The 27528-nt window shown below is 54.1% G+C and overlaps 3 protein-coding genes across 6 annotated transcripts in view; 1 reads left to right on the top strand and 2 right to left on the bottom strand.

Moving 5' to 3' along the window:
• Positions 1–963, bottom strand: part of LOC131817713 (basic salivary proline-rich protein 2-like) — a 38388-nt gene extending 37425 nt beyond the window's left edge. Inside the window, exon 1 of the mRNA XM_059151238.1 lies at positions 931–963. Within this exon, the coding sequence (XP_059007221.1) occupies positions 931–963 (33 nt within the window). The remainder of the gene's footprint in view (positions 1–930) is intronic.
• A 387-nt stretch (positions 964–1350) lies between these two features.
• Positions 1351–12732, top strand: SPACA6 (sperm acrosome associated 6). Of its 4 annotated transcripts, XM_059151105.1 has the most exons (9): positions 1357–3544; positions 4236–4313; positions 9968–10036; positions 10652–10675; positions 11015–11092; positions 11212–11321; positions 11689–11845; positions 11924–12134; positions 12632–12732. In XM_059151105.1, exons 1-9 carry the CDS (start codon positions 3331–3333, stop codon positions 12663–12665), a joined length of 975 nt encoding a protein of 324 aa, XP_059007088.1. In that variant the 5' UTR covers positions 1357–3330; the 3' UTR covers positions 12666–12732. The 4 variants fall into 4 exon arrangements, 3 of the variants coding, with proteins under 3 accessions (XP_059007090.1, XP_059007088.1, XP_059007089.1); XM_059151107.1 differs by lacking the exon at positions 11689–11845 and having other exon boundaries at positions 1351–3544; positions 11212–11319; XM_059151106.1 differs by lacking the exon at positions 9968–10036.
• Positions 8139–26906, bottom strand: HAS1 (hyaluronan synthase 1). The gene is made up of 9 exons (XM_059151044.1): positions 26630–26906; positions 21649–22356; positions 20228–20449; positions 19467–19603; positions 12374–17829; positions 11634–12304; positions 10950–11106; positions 10579–10766; positions 8139–9711 (listed from the first exon to the last, which is right to left on the bottom strand). The coding sequence occupies exons 1-5, from the start codon at positions 26714–26716 to the stop codon at positions 17154–17156; spliced, it is 1830 nt and encodes a 609-aa protein (XP_059007027.1). The 5' UTR covers positions 26717–26906; the 3' UTR covers positions 8139–9711; positions 10579–10766; positions 10950–11106; positions 11634–12304; positions 12374–17153.
• Between the last annotated feature and the right edge of the window lie 622 nt (positions 26907–27528).

Below are 27528 nucleotides of genomic sequence, written 5' to 3'. Positions count from 1 at the left end.
GGATTCCAGAGGAGGAGAGAGATGGGGCCGGGATAGCTAGATGCGTAGGCTGGAGGACACTCGGGCAAGATGCCCGCCCGAGCCCTCAGGGGAGGTGGAGGGAGAGAGGCTGGCTTTGGAGGTGCCTCCGGCAGCGGAAGGGTTAACGTCTGGCTGGAGGGGAGGGGGAGGGGCAGGGAAGGGGCTGCGGGGCTTTGAGGGGTCAAGGGTGAGCCGTGCGAGGTGGGGGCGGAGGAGGGGGGAGGTTGTCTGGGCTGCCAGACAGGCCAGGGTCAGCGGCGGGGGCAGGGGATGTCTGGCGGAGGAGAGGCCCAGCATCCAGGCTCCCTTGGGGACCTGGGATTCCAGGCCCCAGCCCCCTCTTCCCTCAGACCTGGGAGTCCGCATCCCAGCCCCCTCCCTCAGAATTCCAGAATCCCGAACCCTTAGCCTTCTTTACCCCAGGACCCGAGAGAGTCTGGGCCTCCGGCCTCTTCTTCCCTCAGACCTGGAAGTCCACACCCCAACCCCCACCCTTAACAAAATGACCAAGTCCGGGCCCCTAGCTCTTCCTCCCCCGAACCCAGGCGTCCCCACCTCTTCTTTTAGCCCCAGCTGGATCCCAGCCCTCCGGGGGTTAAGGGGGCGGGGCCAGCTGGTTGCCATGGTGCCAGACTGTTTGGGTCTGCTCTCTGACCCTTGGGGGCTCCCCAGGGTCTGTAGAGAGGGGGAGGGGGACCCAGACCTGAAGGAAGTCCAGCGCCAACCCCTTCCCCAAATCGGGCCTATGGGCCCAGAGAGTTCATGTCTCCATCAACGCCGTGTCCGGTGACCTTGAACAAGTCCTGACCCTTCTCTCTAGGTCTCAGTTTCCCCAAGGAGAAATTTGCCGGGGGAGTGGGGAGATGCTCGGGTCCTGCAAATCTTTAAGATTCCCAGCTCCCCTCTCACCCCCTCCTCAGGCCCCAGGCAGCCCCGGGGCATGCTGGGAACCCGGACTGGGCTCTGGGCCAGGTTGTGGGGGGGGGCGGGGGCAGCCTCCTCCCTTCCCCTTCCTCCCCACCTTGGCCTGACTCTCGCCCCCGCCTGAGGGTCTGGGAGGTTGGGAAGGAGGGAAGGGGGATGAGAGCCGACCCGACTCCGGCCCCCCATCTCCTCCATTCCTCCTCCGCCCCCTTCCCGCCTCTCCTCCCCCTCCTCAGCAGGTCGCTACCCCAGCCCTGGGCCCCTTCTCGAACCACCCCCACCCCACCCCCAGCTCCAGACCTGGCTCCGAGCTGTGAGGGGGAGGGAGAGAGGGAAGGAGAAAGACAGAGAGAGAGAGAGAGAGGCAGAGAGGGGGCGAAGGAGAAGGGAGGGAGAAAGAAGGGTGGGAGGGGAGGGAAGGGAGGAAAGAGACAGAGGGAGACAGAGATGTGAGATGGAGAGAAAGGGAGAGGAGAAGGGAGAAGGCCAGAGACAGAGACCTTGAGGAATAAAGAGACTGAGAGAATGAGAGACAAAGAGAGAGGGAGGGAGGAGGACCAGGGAGGAAGAAAGACCTGAGGAAAAGAAAAAGAATGAGAAAGGAGAGAGAGAGGGAGAGGCCATCCTCGAGGGAGAGTGCCGGAACCGCGGAGGGGCGAGAAGGACGAGCACGGAGAATGAGAAACAGGCACAGGAGGTGGCGGCAACCAGGTAAGCCAGGGTCTGACAGGGAGACCAGGCGCTGCAGGAACAGACAGCAGGCGGAGAGGGCCTGAAAGATGGAGGTGGAGCGTGGTGGGGGGGAGAGCAAGACAGGCAGAAGTGGACAGAGGGACTGACCTGCGACTCGCAGGTGCACACTCTTAGCCCTGGGGTGGCGAGGCTGGGGGCTGGGCCACCGCCTACCAGGCCCAGCTCCTCCCACTTGCCGGTCTGCGGCCCAGCCTCTCCGGATCTCTAGGAGGCCTTCTCCCCTGCCCAGTGGGGGAGCTGACAGCATTCTGCTGGGCGTGGGGCAGCCTTAGGGCTCAGGGATCACAGCTGTCATCATTATAAATGATGGGAGGCCAAAAGAAGAAATGGGGGGGGGGGGGATATCTAGAGAGGTTTGAAGGTTTCATATCCCTACCTCCGCCCTAGTCCTGGATTCCAGAATCTGACAGGTAGAGAGGGAGCTGCTTGCCCAAGGGGCCAAACTCCCAAACAGGTGAGGTTCCCTCTGACTCCACATCCAGGAAGCCTGGCTATGCCTTCCCCAGGGAGGCAGGCCTGGCTGGACTCCTGGGTCTGAGGGAAGAGGGGGCTGGGGGCCTGGACTTAGGTGTCTGAGAGAGGAGGGGCCTGCAGGCCTGGACTCCAGGGACCGTTGAGGAGGAATGGGCCAGGGGCGTGAACTCCTGAGTCCCTGCTGAGGAAGGGGCCAAGGGACTGATTCCTGCGTTCCTTGGGGAGGAGGGGGCCGGGGGCCCGGATTCCTGGGTCCTGGCACCCACCCGTAGAACCGACCTTGCGGGGCCTTCGCCGCACACAAGCTCGAGTCTGTGGGTCCGTGTCGGGGGCTCACCATCGCGGCTGGGGTCCTCCCGGCCCTCCCCACCCTCCCTGACCCCCATCTGTCCATTCATCCGTCTGTCTGTCCACTGGCCGCGCCCCCCGGGCTGAGGTAGGAGGTTGTATAGTTGAGGAGGACACCCACGGAGATCACTATACGGCCTCCTAGCTTTCCCCAGGCTGCGCCCTGCACGGGACGCCCGGCGGGGACCCCAGCCCCTGACCGCTGCCCCATGCCCGGGGACCCTGGGAGGAGGAGCTGGGCTGTCTCTCCTGTCCTGTCCCTGCATTCCCTCCTCCCACTTCCCTCAAAGAATTTCTCTCCCATGAAGAAACCTCTATTTTGCTTTCTCTGTCTCTCCATCTCCGCCATGTCTCTGGAGCGGGCTGTGTGTCTACCCTGCGGCCTCTCAGACACTCCCTCCCTCTCTTATTGTGCTTTCCGGTATCTCTCCATGTCTCAGTTTCTGTCTCTCGGGCTCTCACGGTATCTCTGTGCCATCTCTGTTCTGACCCCCCACCCCCCCACCCCAGGGACTGTCAGGCCATTACACTCCACACTGCCGGCCTCTGGGTCCCTGAGACCCTTTAACCTGTGAGGACATCCAGGGTCACAGGTGAGGTTCTTGGGAGCCTGGCGTCCGGCCCATCCACAAGCTGGGGGATCGCCCGCCTGACCCCTGACTCCTCACACCCCATCTCCCTGAAAACCCAGACCTTGACATTTGACCGGCAGCAGAAATCCAACCTCTGACCTGTACCCCATGCCCCTCCCCCACCCCATGGTGACCTCACAAAGGTCACCAGCTTCTCCCTGGGCCACGACCCTCTGTTATGGCCCTGCTGGCCCAAGACAGCGCTGTCCCATCTGCCCTGGTCGCCCTCATGGTCTTGAGAGCCCCCGCCTGGGCCTGTCTCCTCTGCTTCACGTCCTATAAGGAGCGCATGCGCATCTGCCAGATCTTTATTGGTGTACAGAGCCGGGAGCTGCAGAAGTGTGAGGAAGCATTCGCCGCAGCCTTTGAGGGCCTCCTAGACACTGAAATCAGTGAGGCAACCTGTCACTTCCCCCAGGGGCCTGGGGGGCGAGGCGCGTAATGCACAGCGATCTTCCGGACAGCGTGGAAAACCACTGAGAGAGATTCGCCCAGAGTGGGAGGGTGGGGGCAGATTTAGAGGGGAGGACGGAGACCGAGGGACAGATTCAGTGAGAGGAGGATCGAGTTGGGAGACAGACTGAAGAGGGGGGGAGGATAGAGACTGGGGGGCAGACTGAAGGGAGGCTGTAGATGGGGAAACAGACTCAGAGTCGGGAGGATAGAGATGTGGGGGGACAGACTCGTGGAGAAGGTGGGGGATAGACTCGGGGGAGGAGAGAGATGGGGGAGAGACTCAGGGAGAAGGAGAGAGGTGAGGGACAGACTCTCTGAGGAGGACAGAGATGGGGGAGAGACTCCGGGAGGACGACGGAGATGGGGGACAGACTCTGGGAGGAGGGTAAAGATGGGGGACAGACTCCAGAAGGAGAACAGAGATGGGGGAAAGACTTAGAGAAGGCAGGATAGACAGGGTAGATAGAAGGGGGTGTGGGACAGACTCAGAGATGAGGGATAGCAGTGGGGCCAGGACAAAGACTTGGAGACAGGAGGTGTCCTAGAGAGACAGAGAATGTCCACACCGTGGACGTGGTGTTGGAGGAACTGCTTTTCCCAGCCTGTGTCCTCCACCCTTGCTCCCAGACTACGATGAGAGAAGCCATCTGCATGATGCCTTCACCCAGATGACCCACTCTCTCCAGGAGATGGCCACTGCCCGGGGTGAGTGGGGTGGGGATGGTTTGGTGGACATGGGGTGCAAACCCACAAGAGATGGCTGTGGGGGGGGGCCCAGAATGTGTCAGACCTGGAGGAGGCAGTGCTAATAAGCCGAATGAGATTGATTACTTGTCGGGGGGCAAGGGATGGGCGGGTGCTGGTGGGGAGCTCAAAGACCAGTGCAGAAATGACCTAGAGTCTGAAGCCTAGTTGGGGTCAGGTAGACATGAGCTCTGAACTGACTGTGTGGCTCCCCCGCTTCCTGGCTATGAGGTTCTGGATGTGTTACTGCCTCCCTCTGGGTCTCAACTTACCCACCTATAAGATGGGACAAGGTCCTTGCCTCCCTGATTGAGGTGCAGTACGGTGAGAGGGAGGAGCCTCAGAGGGAGAGGGAGCACTGCGTGCCGCATAAACTGGCCAGTCCTTGCTCCAGGGCTCAGGCTTCATTCTGCGGCTGCTGTTACCTTTCTTTTCTGGTCTTGCCCACCAAGCTTTCTGACAATGATCCCAAAAGGAGGTTCCTGTCCACCCAGGGGGCACCTGGGGGAGTCAGCACGGAGAAGACTTCAGCTGCAGATCCCCGCATCCCCATAGAAAGGCCTGAGCAACTCAAAGCTAGGGTGGGGGGAGGTGCTGAGGACTCCAGAAAACACCTTCTTCCCACCTAGGCCATCTTGTCATAGGTTTTGAAGAGAGCAGGAGCAAGTGCAGTTCTTCATGTAGAAGACCCCCCTAGACCTATGTGTGGGACACACTGGAGCAGGGAGGCAGTAGAGGCTGGGAGGCCTGGGTGGAGGCTGGGGTGAGGAGGCCCGAGCTGGGGCAGGGTTGTGAAGGTGGAGAAGCAGGCACTCAAGAAGAGAGTCAAGGGCAGGAGGGACAGGGCTTGGGTCTGACATTCTGTCTGGGGACTAGGGTCGAGGGGTAATGGACAGCGCCCAGGGTCCAGCTCCATGCGAGGGTGGGCCCTGGGTCCTCCGTAAGACAGGGAGCCCGGGAGAAAGAGCAGGGGTGGGAGCCGATGGTGAGCTGGGCTAGGACATTGCGAAGGTGAGGAACTCGGGGGATATCCAGGACACAGCTAGACACACAGGTCCAGGGTTTAGCTGAAAGGTCAAGGACACTTAAGACTGTCCACGGGCTATGAGCAGGGGAAGGGGGGCGCCGCTCTGGGCACAGAAAGACCCTCTGGGGTTTTGAGGGGGGCAGACTGGAGGCCGGGAGAAGCTGGTGCAATACGACCGACAGGTGTATTCATCGAATGTGCCAGGGACACTGGGGACATAGTTGTGACCAAATCTGCACACCACTAGCCCGCACGTTGCTCATACTGGGGGGGGTGGGAGGGACAGACAATAAACATAATCAGGGAAACACTGCAGTATGTCAGTTGGTAATCCAGGATCTGGAGGCAGACAGGGAGCGAAAGGGAACGGGGGGACCCGTGGGTGGTTATTTTAAATAGGCTGGTCAGGGTTGTTGCTCAGGAGAAGGTCCAACTAAGGAAAGCCCTGAACCAGGTGGCAGAGTCAGGCAGATAACTGGGGAGGGGTGTGCAAAAGAGCATCCTGGGCAAAAGGAAGAGCCAGTGAGTAGGGCTGGAGTGCAGTCAACGGGGGTGGGCGATGGGAGGCTGAAGTCAGGCCACAAGAACCACATCCCATAGGACCTCAGAGACCAGTGGTTTTCAAGCCCTGGTGTGTGCAAGAAGCTCCTGGGAGCATGCAGAAATGCAGACTCCTGGGTCCCACCCTTCATTCCTGACCAGTAGGTCTGAGGCAGGGCCAGGAAACCAAGTTCCCAGCCGCTGCTGCTCCAGGAACGCACTTGAGAGCCGTTCTTGCAGATCATTGAACTGACTTCAGCTTGAGGTGGGAGCCATCAGAGGGTTTTAGGGAGAGAGAAAGAGGCAGGATCTGACCAAGGCCACGAGGGCCAAAGGCGGAAGCAGGGAGACCTGTGAGGAGGTCAGCAGTGGTTCAGACCAGTCGCAACCCCAAGACAAGGGCTGGCAGAGAGGGGCAAGTGTGAGAGGGGAGGGGTAGGAAGATGATGGATCTGACTCTGTGCCAAACCTGCCCCACACATGGGAGAGGCTGTGTCTGTACTAACTGATAACTAATTATCCTCCTGAAGGCCATCTTCATACCAGCCCTGTCCGGTGGGGTTTTGTAACCTCACTTTTCAGATGGGGAAGTTGGGGCCCAGCTCGACAGAAAGGATGGACCCAGGAGATATTGGGACTGGCTGTATTGGGGCGGGGGTGGGGGGGGGGCAATTCCCAGGTCTCTCAGATGGAGGACCTAAGAGATGGACCTGCTGACTCAGAGAGGCTCTGGATGGTGGCAGGTGATACTGTTTGTGTATATAAACCAGGGAGTGGGTGGTATGGTGTGGAGAGAAGGGCAGTGTGCCAGAGGGAATGCAGCTCAACCACCGGGGGGCAAATCTAGCTCTGTGACCTTCAGCTACCTTCCTAACTTCTCTGTGCCTCCGTTTCCCCATCTCAAACTTGGAGATGGTAATACTATATACCAGACACCATCCTAAGCACTTACGAACATCCTCTCACGCAGCCATCCAATGTCATGTAGTTTGGCATGGGGATGCTTTTATATTGTATGGCGTTAAATCCCACCCCCCAATCCTAATATTGTCCTCATTTTACCAAGCGAGCATCAGGAAAGTTACATATTTGGTCAAGGTCATGCAGGGAAGGGGACTTGAAATGGATTCTTCATATGGGAGGCAGGTGTGCTCACAGACGGATGAGCCAGGACTCAAACCTGGATAGTTTGAAACAGCTGGAAGTTTCCTAACGATACACACCTCTTTGGGGGAGACTTGGCAACATCTACCCATGCCCCCTCATGGTTCACTTGAGATAACCTTCACCCCTTGGCCTCTTTGGACATTTCACTCCACCCCTACCTTATTGCCATGACGTACTTAGATATCACACACACACACGCATGCACACACACACACCCCTGCCATAGCTCCCTTGGCATATCCCACACTCATCCTCCCTGTGAGTTACTTGGTTTGGCACAGAGATATTTCTTGAATGACTCTCCAGCATCCTGGACTCTCATTTGAGCACCCCACTCTGATCCCATCCTCCTGACCATCCTGCCATCTCCAGACCACATGCCCACCCTGTGGCCAAGGAGAGACGTCTAAGTCTCTCCTCATTCTGAACCCACTTCCTGGCTTCAGTGCCCCCTCTCTCAAGTTTATACCCAAGGAACATCCCATCAGCCACTCTGTCACCAGTATTAGTTCCTTCCCTTTCTGTATGGTTTGAAATCACAGAGGCACAGGCAGTGGCATAAACAAGCTAGAAGTCTTGAGGCAGGCGCTTAAGTTTCAGATGGCAGCACCACTTCCTTTTCTGGGGAACCCAAACCCCTTCCAGCTTCCTGCTTTACTATCCTAGGATGTGGTCCTTATCCTCATGGTTCTGCATCACTGCTAGAGCTCCAGCCATCAAATCCAAGTTTCAGGCAGCAGATGGAGGAAGGGGAAAAGTCAATAAGATGGTGCCCCTTCTCTCTTAAGGCTCCTTCTTGTGACTCGCATACAACACTTACACTTACAAATCAGACCAAAACTTGGTTATATGACCACAAGTGGGTCATAGGACCACACGAAGCTGCAAGGGTACTGAGGAATATAGTCTTTTAGTTGGGTGGTTGGTGGGGCTGGGGGGTGCTTTCCCAGTGGAAATGCAGTGTGATGTTACTACAGAAATATTTGGAAGCAACTAGCAATCCCTGTGTATCAGTTTCCTAGGGCCCCTTTAACAAAGTGCCATACACTGGGTTGCTTAAAAGATAGAAATGTATTTGTTCACAATTCTGAAGGCTAGAAGTCCAAGATGAAGCAGGGTTGGTTCCTTCTCAGGCCTTTCTCTCTGGCTTGTAGATGTCCATCTTCTCTCTCTCCTGTGTCTTCACATGTTCTCCCCTCAGTGAGTCAGTGTCCAGATCTCCTCTTATAGGGCAATCAGTCACACTGGATCAGGGCCCACCCTAATGGCCTAATTATAACTTAATTACCTCTTTAAGGCTGTATATCCAAGTACAGTCACATTCTGAGGTCCTGGGGGTTAGGGCTTCAACATTATGAGTTTGGGAGGGACACAGTTCAGACAGAGAGCACCGGAAGGGGCCAAGGGAGAGAGAGAATCCCAAGCAGAATCTGTGTTGAGTGCAGAACCCAGCGCAGGGTTTGATCTCACAACCCTGAGATCATGACCTGAGCAGAAATCAAGAGTCAGACACTTAAGCAACCGAGCCATTGGGGCGCCCCACATCTGCTGGATTTCTAAATTCCCAAACCACCTTCACCAGTAAATCAATCCAGCCAGCCATCCGCATTGGGAAGAACCCCAAACCTCACAGTTTGGAGGCCAGTACAATGGTCAAAACTCCAACACCCTTGAGAACAGAGATAAAAAGAGTCAAAGGGGCTAGAAATGAATAATCTGGAGACCATATGAAGTGGCAGGTGTGGGCCCTGGCGAAAGGGGGTGGCTGCCACCAAGCTAATTGCTGCCTCATGAAAATACAGTCTCTTGTGTTAGAGCTCTTCCAAATTTTGGAAAAGAGATGCCAAACATTTTATGTGACTTTCCCAAATTTTATACGATGGCAACTGGTTCATTTTTAAAAATACTTTCCAGTCCAAATATAACACATTCAAGAGATGGACTAGAGCCACAGGCCACCAGTTGTGGTCTCCACTCCAGCTAGATCCTGGAATTCATTCTACACATACTTCCTGAGCGCTTGCTAAGACTCAGGTCCTTCTCCTGGGTTCTGGAGATATAGCACTAAAGAATGACCTGTTTCCTAACTGAAGACACAGACTTAAATGATCATTGTATATATAAATATATATAATTGTACACTGGTGAGAACTCTACATGGAGCAAATGGAATACCTGGAGAGGCAAAAATAGGGAGCTGGATTAGATTAGATGTGTGGTCAGGGAAAACCTCGAAGAGGATGACATGAGGTAGGAGATGAAGGATGAGTGGGAGTAGCGGGAAAGATGTGCTAGGAACACATTAGCACATGCAAAGGCCCTGAGGTGATAGAGATTATGGTGGTGTTCATACTAGGGGAAATGAAAGGTTGGTAACAGGCATGGAATAGAAAGGTGGAGGAAACTAGGCCAGATCTTATAGGGCCTAGCAGAACTCAACAAGGTCAACACAGAGGATGCAAAAGAGGGGTTCCATCAGGGGTGTCTGGGTGGCTCAGTTGGTTAAAGCCTCTGCCTTCGGCTCAGGTCGTGATCCCAGGGTCCTGGGATTGAGCCCCACGTCCGGCTCCCTGCTCCTCAGGGAGCCTGCTTCCTCCCCTCTCTCTGCCTATTTGTGATCTCTCTCTGTCAAATAAAGAAAATCTTTTTAAAAATAAATAAATAAATAAATAAATAGAGAGGGGTTCCATCAGAAAGATAGTCCAGAGGCACACGAAAGGAGATTTGGGGGATCTGTCAGCCTTCCAGGTAGACAGGGCAGGAGGTGGGGAGAAGAAGGGTGTTTTATATACTACACATGTGGGTTTGGAAGGGACTGAAGAAGTGACAAACACTTCCTTGAGGAAGGGTTTTTACTACAAGGCCCCCCTCCACCCTCCAGGGTCCTTTAAGGTGGCTTTTCCTAATGCTGCGGAGAAAATGCGGAAGGTCATTGCGCAGCTTAAAGAAGGTAAAAGAAGCTAAGCGCGCACACACAGTTCTAAAACCCTGAGCCAGTCATCTTCTCCCCTCAGTCCAGTCCCTCTGAGCCTCTTCCCCTGCGAGGAACATTCTAGAATCTGCTCCCCACTTCAATGGATCTGCTTTCCAGCTAGAATCCCATCTTGGGATGCTTCTGTCCAAGATTAGCCTGGGCCTCTCTCCGGATCTCCAGGACCCTGCACACTCTGGGACGTCTCCTTTCCAACTGGGCCTCCTCCATGGGCGAATCCTAGCCAGGCTACACCTCTTCTCTAATTGGGCCCCCCTCCTTTGACCCTGTCCCCTGAAACTAGCGCCCAGGGTCTAGCCCCGCCCCCGCCCCGTGAAATACACCAGGGTCGATCCCGCCTTAGCTGCGGATCTGCGCGGGGCCTTAGAGGAATACAGCAGGCCTGGCCCTGCCTACAGGTGGAAGGCTGCGGGTAGGACGCCGCAGGCCTGCCCCCGCCCCCTAAGTGGGTGGTGGCAGGCCTGGCTCCGCCCCCTCAGGAAAGCATCTGGCCCAGTAACCTGTCCTCTGGGGGAGCTTCAGGTGAGCACCTCCAGGCCTTCCAGGATAGTAACGCTTCCTCTCTCTCCACAGTTCAGGCCTGCATTCCTCCCTGCGGTAAGCTCTTCATCCCGAACTTCGAATTGAGGGGGAAGGGAGGTGGTCGGGAGCCAAACCTCGCATTTAGAACAGGAGACCAATAAGAACCCTGGAGAAAAGCAATTAAACCAGGTATTGCACACAAACCTAATACAAGGCGGGCCCAAAAGCAAAAACAAGCCAATAGGAGTCCTAGAGGTCAGACAGCGTTGCGAACCAGCCAGTGAGCGCGGGGAAGGTGGTGCCCGGGACCTGTGGGGCCGTCAGAGCCCGGAGGCTTCACAGACCCTACCTGGCCAGGGGGACCCGGGCTGGGGGACGCGGATGGAGCCCAGTTGAAGCGTTTCCGTCCTGCAGGACTCCAGGAGGTCGCCCGGCGTTTCCGCTGCCGCGGGTGCTACTCCACAGTCTGCGACCTCCCGCTGGACTGCCCAGGTGAGGGGCGGGGCCTGGAAGGGGAAGGAACCGCCCGGACCGGAGGAACGGGAACTAAGCCGGGAAGCTACCCGGCGAAACGGGGGCGGACTCGGGCGGTGACGCGGACCTGTTTTCAGTCCAGGACTTGACGGTGACTCGGGGTAATGAAGCTAAGTTCTCTTGCACTGTGAACTTCGAACTGCCTAAGGAGGAAATCACCTATTCCTGGAAGTTCGCAGGAGGAGGTGTGAGTCCGAGCAGGGCCAGCGCAAAGGGCTTAGGAGGAGGGTTATGCTTCCCTAGAGGATGCGGGGCCAGGACGCCGCGGGTGGGGATCGGGGGAGCTGGGTCTAGATTCAGGCTTCGTGCAAGGGGGGGGGGTCCCGGGATTTAGAAGTGGAGGCAAGGCTCCGGAGGCCGCTTCTAGGGGCGGGGTCGTGCGTGAAGGGTCGGTGACTCTGAGGTTAGGGATGGGCCCAGGGCTCAAGGAGGCGTGGTCTATCTCGGGGGCGGGGCTTGAGCGTGGCGTACTGGCTAGACCCGGCAGAGGGAATCTGACCTGGGCTCGGGCGAGGCTCCTCTCCTCCCGCCGCTTCAGCCCGAGCGCCCCTCAGGTCCGGACGCAGGACGTGTCCTATTTCCAAGACCTCCCGTGGGCCCGGGGATACCTGGCGCGGATCCGGCCGGTGCAGCCCGCGCACCGTGGGACATTCTCTTGCGTGATCGTGCACGACCAGATCCCGCTGGCTCGGCTCTACTTCTTTCTTAACGGTGCGGGTGGGGCTGCATGGGGGGGCGGGGCTGCGCGGGAGGCGGAGCTCGCGCCTGACTGATGTGCGTGCCCCGCAGTGACTGGTGCGCCCCCACGTGGGGAGACCGAGCTCCAGGTCTCCTTTCGGGAAGTGTTGCGTTGGGCGCCCCGGGAGGCAGACCTGATCAAACCTTGGAGGCCAAGCCTGGGAGAGCTGCTGGCCAAGCCCGAGGCTCTGACGCTGAGCAACCAGTGCCTGCTCGCGGCTGTCGTGGCCTTAGCGTCAGCCGGTACGACCCTTATGGTGTGGTGAGTTCCCAGGACCCTGGAGTCCTAGCAGCACCCGTTCTCCTTCCTCAGACCTGGTGTCCAGCACCCTCAGACCCAGGACTCCAGGCGCCCACCTCCCTCCACTTTCAGACCAGGAGTCCAGGCCCCCAACCACCCCCTCCCTCAGACTCAGGAGTCTAGACTTCCACCTCCCTCAGACCCAGCAGTCCAGACCCCCAGCCACCTCCTCCCTCAGACTCGGGAGTCCAGACTTCCACCTCCCTCCTCCCTCAGACCCAGGATCCCAGGCCCCCAGCCGCCACCTCCCTCAGACCTAGGAGTCTAGACGCCTCAGACCCAGGAGTCCAGGCTCCCAGTCCCCTCCTCCTCCAGTTTCAGGAGTCCAAAACTCCAGGCCCTCTTCCCTCAGATCTAAGAGTACAGGCCTTATCTACCTTTGGAACCCAGGCTTCCAGAACCCGGATATCTAATCCCCAACCTTTCCCCCCAACACAAATCACTCCTTGTTTCCCCAGGATGTTCTTTCGATGGTACTTCCAGGGCAGCTAACAAAGGTATCTTTTTCTTCCTTATCCTGTTTTCATTCCTAAAATAAAGAATATATTTCAGCTCTGTAGATTCTTTCATCTTTTTTTTTTTTTTTTAAGATTTTGCTTATTTATTTGACAGAGAGATCACAGGTAGGTAGAGAGGCTGGCAGAGAGAGAGAGAGAGAGAAGCAGGCTCCCTGCTGAGCAGAGAGCCGGATGGGGGACTCGATCCCAGGACCCTGAGATCAGGACCTGAGCCGAAGGCAGCGGCTTAACCCACTGAGCCACCCAGGCGCCCCAATTCTTTCATCTTTGCCGGTGGTCACTACTAACGAAGGTAGGAGGAAGCCAGCATACCTCATTTATGCCCAGGTGACTATTCCTCTAATGACAGTAATATGTAGAGTTGTCAGTACAAGGTCCTGTGTTGAGGACTTCAGATACAAGCCCAGACCCCTCCCCAGATTTCTGGCGGTCTCTTTGACATTTCAACTTGCAGAAATGGAGTCCTTATTGAACTTGACGTGGGACTCAACATGGGGCTCGATCTCACAACCCTGAGATCATGACCTGATCTGAAATCAAGAATCAGATGATTAGCTGACTGAGCCACCCGGCGCCCCATGGAGTTTAGATTGTAATGGATGGTCAGATAATAAACAAGAAAATTAAGCACAGTAAGACATGGATCAAGTCAGAAACTAGCAGGGGCAGAAGCCCCTGAATGTGCCTAGTGTTGGGGACATGGCTGTGGGGAGCCATCTGGAGGAAGACTTTAGGAAATGAGTGTGCAGAGAGAATGTGAGAGGACCAGATCACGCAGGACCTTGGCCAGTGTGAGGTTTGGCTTTTCCTCTGAGATGAGAGTTATGGACAGTTTTTGAGGTGAGGAAGGTCATGATTTGATTTGATTTGCATGGCTAATGCATGGATAAACTCTAGCGGCAGGGGTGGAAGCGGGAACCAGTGTTAGGTGCTGTGGTAATCCAGACAGCTTTAATCCAGGAAGGAGATGCAGCTCGGGGACAAAGTGGTGACAGTAAGGAGCAGTGATTCTAGATCTGTCCTGAAGGTAGAACCAGTGGGGTTTGCTGATGAATCAGAGTATTGGGTATGAGGGGAAGAAAGGAGAAGGGGCATGTGTCAACAGGCATGGCAGTGCCAATGTCTGTAGAACCCTCTGCCAGGACAGGAATATTCTAGATCTGCACTGTCCATTGTGGTGGCCTCCAGCCACCCATGGCCATGAGGCAAGTCAAATGTGGCCAGTGACACTGAGGAGCTAAATTTTTTTTTTTTTTGACGATTTTATTTATTTTAGAAGGAGAGGAGCAGAGGCAGAGGGAGAAACAGGCTCCCCACTGAGCAGGGAGCTGGATCTGGGACTCCATCCCAGGAGTCCAGGATCATGACCTGAGCCAAAGGCAGATGCTAACTGACTGAGCCCCCCCAGGCACCCCTGAGGAGCTAAATTTATAATCTTTTATAGCTTTAATAATTTAAATTTTCCTTCATCTATGAAAATAAAAGTCATAAGTGTCTGGGCATCCTGGTTATAACTCTGGAACCCTCTTTGTTTACTTGACTAGGGGCTGCTGGAAGGCAGGGACTGCCTCTTATTCATTTCTATATTTGCAAACCTGGCAAAACATGGAATTCAGTACATACTTGGTCAATGATTTGGGGACTAATTGATATCATCAAAGAATGAGTGAATGAAAAAAAAACCAAACCAATCCTGTGTGGTAGGGGCCACTGTTGAGCACAGTGTGGTTCTAGCATTTTTTTGGCCTGAGCAGCTGGAGTGTCAGAATTCCGTTTACTGCTGTCGGAAGAGCAGGTTTCATGGGGAATGAGGAGGACAGATGAGGGATTGGGTCTGGTAAGGGAGGTAAGGGAGGTATCCCAAGTGGAAGTGTCTTGGAGGCAGTTGGGTAGATGAGTCTGGAATTTAGGGGTGATGTCTGATCTGAAGATACAAGCGGCAGAGCCCCCTTCCCAGGCATGGAGCGTGAGTGAGGTATCCAGAGCCATGCCACTGGTTACACAGAGGAAATGAGTGTAGATGGATAAGAGAAGTGTGTAGGAGGAGGTTTCTCCAAAGTTAAGCAGTCCAAACTATAAAGAGGAACTGAGAAGGAAAACAGGGGGAAAGCCAGGCAGCTAGCTGCAGCATTCTCAAAGCCAAGTGAAGACAGCATTTCATGGGGAGAGGGATCAGCTGGGTCAGATGCTGCCACATGGTGAAAGACAAGGCCTGAGAATTGACTACTGGTTTTAGCAACAGGGACATCACTGATGAACTTGACCAGAACCATTTCCATAGAGCAGTGGTAGGGGAGTCATCTGATTGGCATGGGTTTAAAAGTCAGTGGGAGGCCACACTTGTCATCAGGGAAATGCAAAACAAAACCACAGTGGGATACCATTTCACACCATCTGGGAGGCTATAATCAAAAAGTCAGGTGAGGGGTGCCTGGGTGGCTCTGTCTGTCTTAGCCTCAGGTCAGCGTCCCAGGGTCCTTGGATCAAGCCCCACATCAGGCTTCCTGCTTAGCGGAGGGTTTGCTTCTCCCTCTCCCTCTACCCCTCACCCCATTCAGCTCTCTCAAATAAATCTTTTTTTAGATTTAAAAATGATAACAAATGTTGGTGTGGAGGTAGGGAAATTGGAACCCTCCTCCTTTGCTGGTGAGAATATAAAATGGTACAGGCACTGTGGAAGCCATCTGGCACTTCAATAAATTAAACAGGTTCTCCACATGACTCAGCAACTCCACTCCTTGAGAATCCCCCTGGGGAGAACTTAACCGGTGTTCACACAAAAATTTGTATGTGAATGTTCACAGCATTATTCACAATGGCCCCAAACCAGAAACATCCCAAATGTCAGTCAACTGATAAGTGGGTAAACCAAATGTGACACATCCCTGTGGTGGAATATTATTTGGCAATAAAAAGGAATGAGCCAATGATACATGCAAATCTGTAGAGACAGAGTAGATTATGGGTGTCTAGGGCATCGTGGTTTCAGGGCGAGGAATGCAAGGGACTGCCTGTGGGTATGGGGTTCTTTTTTGGGTGACGAAAATGTTCTAAAATGAGATTACAGTAATGATTGCACAAGTCTATAAACTTACTAAAAACCACTGAATTACACACTTGACATGGCTGAACTTTGTGGGAGAGAAATTGGAGACAAATGTAAACAGCTCTCAAGGAGTTTTGCTGTTAGAAATGAGATGGTATGGGGCGACCGACTGGCTCAGTCAGTAGAGTATGCAAAAGATCTTGATCTCAGGGTTGTGGGTTTGAGCCCCATTGCGGGTAGAGATTATCTTTACAAAATGAGACTGTAGCTTAGGAGGAAATAGGTCAAGACAGGGAATCTTAAAAATCAGAGAGTGGGGGGCACCTGGGTGGCTCAGTCGGTAAAGCATCTGCCTTCAGCTCAGGTCATGATCTTGGGGTCCTGGGATCGAGCCCCACAATGGGCTCCCTGCTCAGGGGGAAGCCTGCTTCCCCCTCTGTCACTCCCAATGCTTGTGCTCCCTCACCGCTCACCCTACCAAATAAATAAACACATTTTTTAAATGTATTTAAAAATCAGAGTGACAGCACATTTGAATGCTGCTGGGAAAGACTTGTGGGGAGGGAAGAACTGATGACATGGGAAGAACGGAAGGCGTGAGATCTTTGCGTGGACCCCAGGGCATGAGGTCCAGTGCCCCGGTAGAAGGGGTTGGCATTGAAGCAGACAGCTGGCCCTCAGGAGTGGGAGTAGGTGGCTTGTGTGGGCACAGACGCAGATCACTGGGAGGATCAGTGAGATGGGAAGCAAGGTAAGGGTGAGGTGCTAGGGGTTTGAGGAGACAATGTATGATTTAACCTTTCTTAGAGAGTAGCCAAGTGGACAGACCAGGAAAATGTCCTCTGTGTCACCTGTGTTCCCGCATAGCAGGCACTCCATAAGTACCTGTGACGAAAAGATGAGAAATTTCGCCCTCACAGCTCTGACCCATGGAATTATTAGCCCAGTTTCCTGAAGAAGGAGCCTGTCTCCATTCAGACAGCTTGCCCCCGAGACAGAGCCACGAGTCCCCAGCCTTCAACACTATAGCCCTTCAGTTCTCAAAAAAAAAAAAAAAAGTGGGTGGAGACCCAGAAGAAAATAAATAAAATTCTTTATTACATCCTAATCACACAGTACAAATGGATATTAAATAACAACCGGGAGGAAGGAGGCCCCAGGACAGCGTGTGGGGACTCTTGTCCTCCCACTCCTAAAAATCCACGCCCTGATCAATAAATACCCCTCCCCAGAGACCCTGAAGTCCCAGCCCCAAAACAGTCCAGGCTGAAGAATCGGGTTGACCCCCTCACTTCACAGAGGAGGGAAACCGAGGCCCAGAGAATCACCCAGCAAGTTCGTGGCTCCCTGGGGCCCCTGCTGGTGTCCTCTCGCTTCCCTTGAAGTCCCTCGGGTGAGCAGCCCGCACCCCTGGACTCACACCTGGATCCGGTAGCCCCCCGACCGCCGCCGGCACAGCCTCCGCACGCCCACCCAGTAGAGCGTCAGCATGACCGCCCAGTACCCCACATAGGCGCCGGCCCCTGCTGCCAGGTGGTACGCCTCGGCCACGCGGGAAGGGCCGCTCCAGTCGGCCCGGGCCTCGTGTACCACGCTGCGGACCAGGCCCCCGAGCAGCAGCAGGGCCCAGAGGGCCAGCGGCAGCAGGGGGACGTAGTTGGCGGCCAGCTTGCGCCGCCCGGAAGTGCCCCAGCCGCTCTGGTTCATGGTGGCCAGCGCCAGGAACTTGGCGGGCAGGAGGCCGCCCATGTAGAGCGGCGCGTAGAGCGAGAGCAGCACCATGCGCGGGCAGCCCCGCAGCCAGGCCGCGAAGGCCGCCTTGGCCAGCGCCACGCCCTGCACGCACAGCAGCACCCACAGCAACGCCCACGGGCGGCCCGCGTAGAAGAGCCGCAGCACGGTGGCCGCCACAAAGAAGGGGAAGAGGCCCGAGACCACCGCCTCGTAGGTCATCCAGGCGTGGTGCCGGTGCCACCAGAGCGCGTTGTAGAGCCATTCTCGGAAGTAGGACTTGGACCAGCGCGTCTGCTGGCTCAGCCAGCGCAGGAAGGACGAGGGAGTCTCGGAGTAGCAGCGGGAGCGGGAAGTGTACCTGCGTGAGAGGGGACGGGGCAGGCCATCAGCGCCACCCTCCCTGAGGCCAGCACCGGGGTCAGCGCCAGTCCGACTGCCCCAGGGTTGCAAGCTTTCTTGACCTCCCTGGGCCTCCTGTTCTCAGAAGTCAAATTGGATGGACAAGGATTCCTACTTAATAGGGCTGCGGTGAGCCCCAGATCAGTATTACACGCCAAGGGCAAGTCCGTGGTACTTGCTCAATAAGTATTAGCAACTACTACTGTTTGCCTGATGACTAATACCAGGACTGCCATTACTAATGTCATTACAGTTAACTGACCTATTACTAATGCTATCACTAACTGATTACGAAGACTCCAGCGCTCACTCTTCTTGGCAGGCGATGTTCCTCCCGGGAGGCAGCCGTCTGTTGGGGCTCAAGGGACCTATCAAGCCCTTCCCGTGGCCACAGTGGACACCCTGGTCAAGCCCCACCCGATTGGCAGCTAAGCCCGCCCAAGGCTAGGATCCCGTTTATGAACCGTCATCGGGTGGCCACAGACCGTCAAGTTTGGTGGAAGGTGTCAAACTACTCTGTCCCCATGGGTATTACTTGACAACCGTCGCATCTCCTTCCCCTGTGCTGTCTGGCATCCTCAGTAGCTTCCCTGTCCTTGTCTCCTGCAGTCTGTACTCAAGACAGCTGCCAGAGGGATCCTGTTACAACAACACGTCACCCTTCTGCCAAGAGCCCTCCCATGGCCCCCTCATCTTCGTTCAGAGTTCTTGGGTGGCCCATAAGCCCCTCTTGAGTACACCCCATTACCAGTCTGCCCTCGTCCCCTGAGGCTCCCCCCCTTGCTAGGGCTCCAGCTGCACCCTTTCCAGCCTCCATTCCTTCTCTTCCTAGGGCATCCTGGTTAACATTACATACCCTGCTCCCAGACTCTCTAAGCCCTTTTCCCGGCACATCAGTTTTCCAGCCCCATTAGCCAGCCTGCTACAGGTTCTGCTTAGTCACTGTCTCCCCAGTAGGCGTAAGCATGAATTCCTGTCTCCTGTCAACTGCTGCCTCCTCGGAGCTTAAAACATAAGGGGCACCTGGCTGGGGAAGAGCGTGCTGTTCTTGATCTTGGAGTCCTAAGTTCAAGCCCCACATTGGACGTAGAGATTACTTAAATAAAACACATTGTAATGAATGCTTGCCTTGTGAATGAATGCATGGGTTCCCTTGGTGTACCCCCAAGTTCTCTCTGGCCCTTTCATGGGGTCTAGCTTTATAGATATCTCCTTCCCCCAAACTCGTGGTCGAACCCATACTCCCCAAGTCTCACTGAATTTCAGCTCTTCCTGATTCTTCTTGCTCACACTCTTGCTAGATCCCACGCCCTTTCCCTTCCCACCACACTTGGATTGATTGGCACTGCTGGGGCAGAGCCATCCTGCCCCATCTTGAGTCCTGTCTTCTAGGTGCAATTCCCCCACACCCTCCTTGCCTCGCTGGGAGGCAATCAATGTAATGGCACCCCTGCCCCTTCCAGTATCTTCCAATGCTTCCTGTCTCATTTGGGAGAGCCCACTGTCCCACAAGATACTTTGGGTTTGGAGAATTCCCAACACACACACACAGTCAGTGGCCTCCACACACCCCTGCTACCTGAGCCCCTGGCTTACTTGGTGGCATAACCCATGCTGAGCATGCGGTTGGTGAGGTGCCGGTCGTCCCCGAAGGTGCAGTGAGTGCCCAGGAACTTCTGGTTGTACCAGGCCTCAAGGAACTGCTGCAGGAGGTTGTTCCTGTATAGGCCTAGGTGGGGGCGGGGAGTGCAGGAGCGTCAGCCTCTACTGTAACCAGTACTGTCCCTAGTCCTATCTCCTGCTCAACTCACCTCCAATTCTGACCTCATCCTCAACCATCTCAATCCTGTCCTCAGCCCTGGCCCCAGCAACAACTCCAGCCCCAATTCTCTGCTCAACACCAATCCTTCTTCAATTCCATACCCACCCCAAATGTGCCCCAATCCTGTCCCTGAACTACACCCACATCCACTTTGACAGCAAAACCACCCCAACTCCATCCTCAACCCCATATCCATCTTCAGCCTGATCCCCTACTCACCCCTATCCAAATACCCTTCACCAACCCCAAACTTGGCCCCAACCCTGTCCTTGACTCTAATTCCATCCCATTCACTCCCCCAAACCTTTCCCCATTCCCTATCTCCATCCACACCCTTCTCCAACCCCACGGAACACCATCCCACCTCCAGTCCAGTCTTATCCCTATCCCAAAGCCAGTCTTATCCCTATCCCAAAGCCTTGTTGCAGCCCCATCTTTGTCCCCAATCTCAGTCACATCCTCAGGCTGTTCTGGCTCCCTCTCGTCCCATCCGCTCTCTCCATGATCCTCCCAAGCCCCACCCCTGCTCACCTAGGGGACCGCTGATGCAGGACACACAATGGAAGTAGCTCTGACAAGCCCGCTCCACATTGAAAGCCACCCAGTACCGGAGGCTGCTTAGGAAGCTGACCCAGGAGTCCAGGGGGTTAAGGATCCGCACGTCCCCCCCAACAGCCCCTACCCGGGGGTCTTCATCCAGCACCCGCACCAGCTCCAGCAGTGCCATGGGGTCCAGCCTTGTATCCGAGTCACAGACCTGGGGGGTGGAAGGGGCCAGGATCAGGCCAAATCCCTGCCCAGGGTTGGTGCTTGAGGAGAGAGGACCAAAGAGTGGGGAACTGCTGGGACAATCTGCACCCAATCCGAACATAATTTAAATTTCATAGTCATTTTCAATATCTAATCAAGAGGACCTCCCTAAGACCCATAGCCTTGTATCACACCCTCCTCTGGCATGTCAGTGCGACCTGTAACTTGCTTCTAAACCATAGATATGGCAAAAGTGATGGCACATAACCCCCATGATTATATTGCCTTATATACAAATAGTAAAGGAGTTTTGCAATGCAATTAAGTTGCCTAATCTACTGAGATTTTTCTGGGTGGGTCTGACGTAATCAGGTGAGCCCTTTGAAAGAAGGTCTAAAAGAGACTTTCTCTTGCTGGTCTGGAAGAAGCTGTTTTATGGCTGCAAGAAAATGAATTCTGCCCACAAACAATGAGCTTGGAAGAGGTCCCTGAGCCCGACATAAGACCCAGCTCCAGCTGACATCATGATCAGAGCCTGATGGTACCCGAACAGAGGAACCAGTTAAGCTTTGCCCAGACTCCAGATTCCTGGAAACTAGGAGATAATAAGTGTTTTGTTTCAAGCTGCCAAATTTGTGGTCATCTGTTAGGCAGCAATTGAAAATTAATGCAGTGCATTACTGAATGAATTTCTACATTGGATGAAGACAGGAAGAAATCTCCACACTGAAGGGGTGAATAAATAAAACAATGAATGATTTCTACCTTGGATGGATAAATGAATAAATCTTTAGATCGATCGGATGACTGGATAGATGCATGGGTGAACGAGGGAAGGAAAGAATCTGCATCCAACAGGTAAATGAGTGAATAAAATAAACGAATGACTGTGAGTGATGACAACTACACTTTTTAAAAAAATGTATGAGTAGGAGTAAAAGGAAGAGAATGAATGAATGAAGAAAGAGAGGAATTAGTGAATCTCTACACGCATGAAGCAAACGTCTCCTTATTGGATGGACGGACAGAGGAATCTACGAAGGAATGTGCGACCAGTGACCAAAAGGATCCCTACACTGAACGGCTGGATAAACAAAGGGAGTTAGAAACAGGTCCATGCCAATCTCTGCCCTGAAGGAAGACTCCTAGAGAAGACGGATTTCGAGCGTCAGGGCCACGGTGGGGGGGAAGGCACCTGTCACTCACCTGCACGTAGTCCACGGAGTCGCCGAGTGCCTTGAAGGCCGTGTACATGACCTCGCGCTTGCCGCCCCAGCGCTGCGCCACGCACACGCACCTGTGCGTCCTCACCAGCGCCTCCACCGCCAGCCGCCCCGGGTCCTCGGCCTCTACCTCCCGGTAGGCGCCCGCACCTGCAGCGCCCGCCGCTGCTGGTTCCCAGGGCTGGTGGTAGTTGCCGTCCCATACGTAGGTGGCGGGGTCCTCGTCGGCGAAGACCTCGCGGAACATGTCCACCATGTAGAGGTCCTCGGCGCGGTTGCCGTCCACCACCATGAGGACGCGCAGCCGCGCGCGCGGGTACTGCAGGGCGCGCGCGGACGCCAGGCACTGGCGCAGGTACGCCGGGTCCTCCTGGTAGGCCGAGATGGTCAGCGCCACGCTGCGCGCCGCTGCTGCGTCCAGGGGCCCCCGCGCCGCCGCCCGCCGCGCCGCCGACGCCACCCGCCGGTGCTCCAGGTACGCGAAGAGGCTCTGCGCCACCAGGTGCGCGGAGAGGAAGGCCCCGTAGAGACCGAAGGCCAGGAGGCCGTAGCGATCAGAGGCCAGCGGCACCCCGGCGGCGTAGGCCCAGGTCATGAGGCCCAAGATGAGCAGCGCGAAGGTGATAGTCAGCACCCGCCGGGCGAGGCCTGAGCAGTGGCGGGCGGCCCGGGTGGGCTTGGGCACATCCTGCTGGGAGCAGAGAGGGGATAGCAAGGGGAAAGAGTCCTGAAATCCTCTTGGAAAGGGAAGGAAAAACCTATGTTTTTTTCCCCAAAACCAATACAACATCCCCTTTTTGTAAAGAAGATCTCCGAGTACTGCAAAGTTATTTTCACTAATGAAAATAATTGTGGCAAACACTGAGCAAAGCTCAATGCCTGATTATATTGATTCTAATACAACACCCCCCCCAACACATTTTTTTTTAAGATTTTATTTATTTATTTGACAGAAATCCCAAGTAGGCAGAGAGGCAGGCAGAGAAAGAGAGGAGGAAGCAGGCTCTCTAGAGCCTGATGTGGGGCTCGATTCCAGGACCCTGGGATCATGACTCCAGTCGGAGGCAGAGGCTTTAACCCACTGAGCCACCCAGGCGCACGCGCGCGCGCGCACACACACACACACACACACACACACACATTTTAAACAGCTCCGTGTTAAAAATCCGTGAGGATTACACTCAACGAAATGTCACAGTTTCATTAACAGGGGCTCTCCTCCTCTCCCGCTTCTTAGTGACACATAAAATAGCACTCATCTCACAATGAAAGGTTCCTTAGGGTTGAGATCATCATCATCGTCTTAAAAATAATGTAGTATGGGGGCGCCTGGGTGGCTCGGTGGATTGGGCTGCTGCCTTCGGCTCAGGTCATGATCTCGGGGTCCTGGGATCGAGCCCCGCATCGGGCTCTCTGCTCGGCGGGGAGCCTGCTTCCCTCTCTCTCTCTGCCTGCCTCTCTGCCTACTTGTGATCTCTCTCTCTGTCAAATAAATAAAATCTTAAAAAAAAAAAATAATGTAGTATGGTAGGTACCAGATGCTGCTGTAAGTTTTTATAAAAACCAAGTTATTTAAATCCTCACAACAGCCCTATGAGGTAGTACTGTCATCCCCATTTTGCAAAGGAGGCAACTGAGTCAGAGAGACGTGGAGCAGCCTACCCAAGGTCACACCTGGATCACCGAGAAGCCAGGATTTGAACCCAAGAATCTGATCATTGAACCACCAGCTTATATACTGGCTTTATTCCTCAGGAGAGCTGGGCAGGGATGGGGGGGAGGGGAGAGAAAGAGCGGATAATGTTTACTGCCACCATATACACAGCAAAACTGGGGACTGATTAGCCAGGAAAAGTAGCTTGCTCAAGGTCTTGAAGCTCACAGGTGGAGGAGTATTTTCTCTGACTTCCCAAATGCATGACAACATTCTTCACTGCTCAGGTTTCCAACAGGGCCAAGTGCCTAGTACATGTTTCGGGAAGAGTTCAGAATCAGAGAGAGGGGTTGCCTCCATTTTCTTGTCTCGTAAAATGGGGATTTAGCCCCATTCTACATGCCAAGTACTGCTCCAAGTGTGGTCGTTACTGTTACTTGCTCCTATTACATATAAGGACACTGAAGCACAGGGCAGTGATGCTCTTGCCCAAGGCCATTCAGACAGTTTGGCTCCATCATCTTCTAAACTCCTGTGTCACCAGCGCCCATCTCATGGTCTTTTTTATGAGTTAAATGAGTCATGAGGGTACAGATTCATGCTGTCCAATACAGGCGTCACCAGCCACATGTGGCTACTGAGTCCTTGAAAAGCAGCCAGTATGACCAAGGAACTGAATTTTTAATTTTATTTAAGTTAAATTAATTGATTCAATTATTGGAAAGCTTTTAAGTATGTTTGAAACAGGTAGGGTGTAGGAAGCTTCTTTTTTTTTTTTTTTTAAAGATTTTTATTTATTTATTTGACAGACACAGATTACAAGTAGGCAGAGAGGCAGGCAGAGAGGGAGAAGCAGGCTCCCTGCTGAGCAGAGAGCCCGATGTGGGGCTCGATCTCAGGACCCTGGGATCATGACCTGAGCAGAAGGCAGAGGCTTTAACCCACTGAGCCACCCAGGCGCCCCAAGCTTCTTTTTTATTAGTAAATTTTATGAACTCTAAATGCAAATCAAGTGTCTCCAATGAAAATACAATATCTGGGGCGCCTGGGTGGCTCAGTGGGTTAAAACCTCTGCCTTCAAGCTCAGGTCATGATCTCAGGGTCCTGGGATCGAGCCCTGCATCGGGCTCTCTGTTCAGCAGGGAGCCTGCTTCCCCCCCTGCCCCCCACCCCACTGCCTGCCTCTCTGCCTACTTGTGATCTCTCTCTCTCTCTGTCAAATAAATAAATAAAATCTTTTAAAAACTATAGATTAGCACAAAAATGTGCTACACATCTGGATTCTGAAGGCTTCATTTGGGAAAAAAAGAGAGGAAAATGTCTTGCTAGTATTTTTGCATTGGTTACATAATGAAATGATAGCTTTTTAAATCTTGCTATGAAGTTTTATGTTATGTTATAGCAAGTACAGTCTGATGCATCTATTCATGAAATCCTATTTCTGAGAGGTAGCAGGGTTTGGCACTCTACAGCCCTCAGGCCAAATGCTTGCTACCCTCTTTACTACAACCCTGCAAGTTAAGACTAGTTTTTAGGTGTTGTTGTTGTTGTTGTTGTTTAAGATTTTATTTATTTATTTGACAGACACAGAGAGAGAGATCACAAGTAGGCAGAGAGGCAGGCAGAGGGAGAGGGGGAAGCAGGCTCCCTGCTGAGCAGAGAGCCCAATGTAGGGTTCCCTTCCAGGACCCCGAGATCATCACCTGAGCCAAAGGCAAAGGTTTAACCCACTGAGCCACCCAGGCATCCCAAGATTTTATTTTTAAAGTAACCTCTACACTCAGTGTAGGGCTTGAACTTACAACCCTGAGATCAAGAACGCTCAGGAACACTTGGATGGTTCAGCTGGTTAAGCATCCACCTTTGGCTCAGGTCTCAATTCCAGGGTCCTGGAATCGAGCCTCACATGGGGCTCCCTGTTCAGCAGAGAGTCTGCTTCTCCTTCTCCCTCTGCCTGCTGCTCCCCCTGCTTGTACTCTCTCTCTGTGTCAAATAAATTTTTAAAAATCTTAGAAAAAAAAAAAAAAGAATCATATCCTCTACCAACTGAGCCAGTTGGGCATCCCTAGTGTTTACACTTTTAAATGGGTGAAAAAAGTCAAAAGAATAGTATTTTGTGGCATGGGAAAATTACATGAAATTCAAATTTCAGCATCTTTAAATCAAGCGTGGCTATGTGCCACGCTCCTCTGTTTACATATTGTCTATGGCTGATTTCACCCTACACCAAAGTTGAGTAGTTGCAGTGGAGATCATATGACACGTAAAAACCTCAAATATTGACCATCTAGCTTTATACGGAAAATGTCTGATGACCCCTGATACATCGGGTTATATAAAATATATTATTGAAATTAAGTTCACCTTTTTCTTTTTACTTTTAAAAATGCGGCTACTAAAAAATTTCAAATCATGTATGTGACTCACATGCTGTTTCTATAGGATATGGCTTTTAGCTTCTATAGGTAGAGCTTTTAGCCTAGTAATCATTCAGTATTAGTAATTACATTATTAGTACTTCTGGAATTCTCCTTCTCTGTCCTTTTGCTCCAAACCTGGTCCCGTCTGACTTTCTCCATGTGGCCCAGTTTGTGCTGGGGATCGCTGAGATCTGTGTCCACTGGAGGGCTCTAATGCCAACACTCAGAAACACACCGGTATCTGCTGTGGACACACAGCCCCTCACATATATTCACACGTGACATGACACACAGAATGTGGCCACATAGGAAGACATTCATGTTCTAGAACTAACCCCAGACACCTGCTCTTAGAATTTAGCCATCCTGAGACCCGCACCAAAAACCACACAGGTGAACTTGAGAATTCAGGCCCTTGGGCAGGAAGGAGCTAAACCAGGAACGGATACCCACAGAGCAACAAACACACAGGCGCTGTGTGTCTGGGTGGGAGCAAAGGGACAGAGCTTCAGAAGATTAGTAACAGTTAAGGTTGAGCCCTATGACATGGCCATTTTGAAAGAGCAAAAGTGACCAGATAGCCGTGATTTCATTTGGTTCAACTTAATAGTCATTGAACACATAAAAAGTAGAAATCCGGCCCACGTGTCAAGCAAATACAGCTCTGCCTCGCCCACCCGCACCACGCACGCAGACACAGCGGGTTCCGCAACCACTTGTCCCATCTCACACACTACAGACGGGATAGCCACCTTCACAAGGGGATGGAACCCGAACGCTCCGACGGGGTCACTGTCCCACGGTCGCCATCACGCACAGGAGCGCGCTGCGCCTCCCCCACCCCCCACGGGGTCACACAGATGCCAGAGTCCCCGCACGGCCGCACGCACCTGTGTCATCGCTGTGGGTCCCGCGGGCGCTTCTCTCCTGCTCGCTCCCTCCCGGGTCTCGCTGTAGCTGGGGAGCCCCCGGGTCATTTGAAGACCGACGCGGGCGGGGGCGGAGGAGGGCTGACGTCAGGGAGGAGCTGGGCCAGGGGCTCTGAGGTCACGGACGAGCCGGGCAGCTCCACCCGCTTCCCGCCACTGCCCGCACCCCCACGCTCCACGGCCTCCCTTCCCAGGGCCTCCGTCTCGTCCTTCCCTGCCCTCCCAGGCCTCCTCCTCTGCTCTCTGCTCTCGTCCCCCCTCTTGTCTCTCTCCATTTCTGCGCTCCTCTCCCTCGCTTTCTACCCCACCCCCAACCCTGTCTTTCCTCCCGTCTGCCCGATTTCTCGGCCTCCCTCCCGCATCCCAGCCGCTCCCCTCGAAGCCCCGGGGACGAGAAAGTGCGCACACGTGCGTGGTTGTGGGTGTGGCCGCGCGCACTGGCTGTGAGGCCCGCTCTCTGGAAGGAGCTGTGAGTGCTTGTGGGTCTGCATGTGTGCGCGTGCGAGCGTGTGCACGTGTGCCAGGGCCCCTGGAGGGGGCTGGGCACTGGGATTTGTCCCCCAGGGGCTCCACGGTGAACCCACAGAGTTGTGGGTCAGCTGCCCCCAGGGAGCCCTGGGAACCTGAGTCAGAGTGAAGGTGTCAGTGGCCTCACTTAGAGGGGTCCTGGAACCTCTAAGCCCCTAGTCGCTCAGGACCAGGAGTCTCAGTGATGAATGTCATTGCTTCCATACTTTTCCATGATTTCAAATAACAAAAACTCTGTATTTCTTTCTCTCTGTTCCTCTTTGGGTGAACTGGTGATGCCCATCTCTCTCCCTCTATAGATGCCTCTGTTTCTCCGTCTGTAGCTGTACATT

The sequence above is a fragment of the Mustela lutreola genome, chromosome 16, assembly GCF_030435805.1.
Source record: "Mustela lutreola isolate mMusLut2 chromosome 16, mMusLut2.pri, whole genome shotgun sequence".
NCBI classification, from domain to species: domain Eukaryota; kingdom Metazoa; phylum Chordata; class Mammalia; order Carnivora; family Mustelidae; genus Mustela; species Mustela lutreola.
Note: the sequence above shows the minus strand (reverse complement) of the source record. Positions and strands in the feature narration are given on the sequence as shown.

Excerpts from the sequence above, each read along its gene's own strand:
- SPACA6 (XM_059151105.1), top strand. The coding sequence starts at position 3,331 with ATGGCCCTGCTGGCCCAAGACAGCGCTGTCCCATCTGCCCTGGTCGCC. Across the intron at positions 10,037-10,651 it reads CATTGCGCAGCTTAAAGAAG|TTCAGGCCTGCATTCCTCCC; the intron begins GTAAAAGAAGCT and ends CTCTCTCCACAG. Across the intron at positions 11,093-11,211 it reads CCTCCCGCTGGACTGCCCAG|TCCAGGACTTGACGGTGACT; the intron begins GTGAGGGGCGGG and ends ACCTGTTTTCAG.
- HAS1 (XM_059151044.1), bottom strand. The coding sequence starts at position 26,716 with ATGACCCGGGGGCTCCCCAGCTACAGCGAGACCCGGGAGGGAGCGAGC. Across the intron at positions 22,357-26,629 it reads GACCCACAGCGATGACACAG|CAGGATGTGCCCAAGCCCAC; the intron begins GTGCGTGCGGCC and ends CTCTGCTCCCAG. Across the intron at positions 17,830-19,466 it reads AGCATGGGTTATGCCACCAA|GTACACTTCCCGCTCCCGCT; the intron begins GTAAGCCAGGGG and ends CCTCTCACGCAG.